The following is a 2698-nucleotide window of genomic DNA, read 5'->3' as shown; positions in this document are numbered from 1 at the left end:
TCTGAATTCCCATTGGCCATATGCATTCGAACACAGATGTGAGGAATTTCTAAGGGTGTCCTGGTGTCGGCTGTGGGAGGCACAGGGAACTGGTGACAGATCCTGTCACTACAGGGCATCAAGAAATGATTCTGGTATGTAGCTTTGAGGGCCTCTGTCCAGTGGGTTAAAAATGAGGTCAGGTGGAATTTATGTAATGAACTTGTTTTCTGGTCTCTTGTTATTTCATCCATTACTTCATTTAAAAAGTCCTCTCTCCTAAAATTCAGCCATCAAATGCTTGCATATTTAAAAATCAATCCAAATCTCTCTGCCTCTCTCTTTTTCTCTCTGTCTCTGTCTGTTTGTCTGTCTGTCTGTCTCTCTCTTTCACACACACACACACACACACACACACACACACCATGCCTTAGAGATAGTGACCTCATGCTCATGGTGACCTGGTCAGAGGCAATGCGAGTCTCACAGGGACAGTCTTCTTCCAGGTTAGCAAGAGCTTGGAATTAACCCAGTTGTTTGAAAAGCATTATTTTGTTTTGTTTTTTAAAGAAGATAAAATTGATTCAACTGAAGGTAATTTTTTTCTACATATTCCAATGTGAAAATTTATAATTCCTATTACAGCTAATAATATCTTTCCAGGCCTCTTAATTTAACCTAGAAATATTCCTCGTTTGATAAAATGCCTTAAAGCAGCGGAATGTAATCGGTGCCGGCTTCCTGCATCGCAGTGTTGAGCATGGCTTTTTCTTGAGGGTGTACTGTTTCAGGGTTTGTGGACTGCAGTGTGTAGGCCGGAATCACTTTTAGATAAACAGGACGTTCAGTAAAAGCTTGGGTGGTGACTAGCTCACTAGATGAGTCCAGGTTTCTGGTGCTTTCCTGCTGAACTAGACTCCCAGCGTTGTTAGTTCTGAGAAAGCTGCCCACTAAACTGCTCAGGGAAGCCGTGAACTCACTTTGCAGCCCAGGTACGCCTTGAACTCACTGTCTTTCATAGCCTGTATTCTAGAAAGTACTTCAACTGCCTCTGCCTCCTGAGTGCTGGGGTTAAAGGCTTCACCACCACCGCCTGGATGGAGTGTGTTGTGGTTGAAGAGGTGCCCTGGAAGGGGTTTGAGACAGAGACATGAGAAGACTGAGTGCTCGCTTTGGAGACTGCTGCACGGTGCTGGGGCTGGGCCCAGGGTATCTGTGAAGGCAGTGACAGCTCTGCTCTAGAGCACGGGCCTGACCCTTCTTACGCTGCACCGCACAGGAGACACGAGTGGGAAAAGCACGGCACCTGCGCTGCCCAGGTGGATGCCCTCAACTCCGAGAAGAAGTACTTCGGGAAGAGCCTGGACCTATACAAGCAGATCGACCTCAACAGGTGTGTGGACTCATTACTCTGTCGTGGACCTGGGGCTGGGCCACTGGGAATGAGTACGACATTCCTGCCAACACCCTGAGTGTTACCGTCCTGAACACTGTGGTGGGCTCATTCCTGGGGTTGAGCCCCCGACAGATCTTTGATCATTATGACCATAGAGAGCACAGACCCGGGCTGCCGTGTGGTGCTGAGTTGTCATTGGTGAATCATCCCGAGGAAGTGGAGCCTGACAGGCACCTACAACCTCTGAGAAAGTTGCTGCCTTAAGATCATTCCCCTAGAGACGTCGGTCCTCAATAGATCTCTGTATCCGATTGTAGTGCTCCTCAAACAAGCCTGAGGTGGAGGGAAGGATCCTTTAAGCCCTAGAAATGAGCCAAACCATGTAGATTTTTACTGCCTGCCTTGACCTCAGTTCTGGACTTGGGGTAGTGAATCTGTAAGAACAGCATGCTCTGTAGGACGGTGGAACAGCCTGACCCTTTCCATCCAGACGCTTCTGTCGTGCTGAGTGTACTGTGCTTTTCATTTGTTTATTGTTTGAGTGTAGTGTGTGTGTGTGTGTGTGTGCGTGCGTGCGTGTGTGTGCATGCGTGTGTGTGTGCGTGCGTGTACGCATGGAGGTCAGAGGACAGCTCTGGAGATGGTTTTCTTCTTTCACCTTTGCAGAGCTGGGTTCTGGGGCTTGAACCCAGGTTGTTAGGCTTGTGTGGCAGGTGCTTTTCTACCTGCTGAGCCATCTTCCTGGCTCTTAAGTGTTTCTTATTGAGACTGAGCGTGATAAGCCAGTGATTAGGAGAGAGTAAGGAAGGCATCAGCGTGGGAGCTTAGTCTGCAGTGGGCTGAACGTAAATTGCCTCCAAAATTTGTAGACAGAAATCTTCCTCCTTAGGCGGGCAGTGCATGAGTGTGGAGCTCTCCTGAGCGGAATTAGTTCTCTTACTGCTGGCCCTGGAGAGCTAGAGAGCTTGTTAACACCCCCATGTAAGCGCACAGAAATACAGACTACGAGGAATGAGCCATCCCCAGACACCAGAACTTTGATCCTAAGATTCTCAGCCTCTAGCCATGTGAGAAATAAATGTCTAGAAAAATGAAGGCTTTTTACAGTGTCTGCACAGTGCTTGTCCTCTGTACAGCTTGTTCTAGTCAGAGCTCCAGATGAGAATAATCCCAAGATCCTTTGCTTGTCAATCATATCTAAGGTTCATGAATTAAATCTGCTTAAAAGATGAATAAACCTCCGCTGGCTCTCTGCACACAGGCTTTGTCTCCTTAGCACAGACGCTGGCTGTGCACACACAGGCTTTGTCTCCTTAGCACAGA

At 47.9% G+C, this 2698-nt stretch overlaps 1 protein-coding gene across 2 annotated transcripts in view; it reads left to right on the top strand.

Moving 5' to 3' along the window:
- Rnaset2 (ribonuclease T2) overlaps positions 1 to 2698 on the top strand; it is an 18883-nt gene that overhangs the window by 9752 nt on the left and 6433 nt on the right. For both annotated transcript variants that reach the window (XM_026787486.1, XM_005363357.2), the window contains exon 6: positions 1259 to 1372. In XM_026787486.1, coding sequence (XP_026643287.1) covers positions 1259 to 1372 — 114 coding nt within the window. The remainder of the gene's footprint in view (positions 1 to 1258; positions 1373 to 2698) is intronic.

The sequence above is a fragment of the Microtus ochrogaster genome, linkage group LG9 (genome assembly GCF_000317375.1).
Source record: "Microtus ochrogaster isolate Prairie Vole_2 linkage group LG9, MicOch1.0, whole genome shotgun sequence".
Taxonomy (NCBI): domain Eukaryota; kingdom Metazoa; phylum Chordata; class Mammalia; order Rodentia; family Cricetidae; genus Microtus; species Microtus ochrogaster.
Note: the sequence above shows the minus strand (reverse complement) of the source record. Positions and strands in the feature narration are given on the sequence as shown.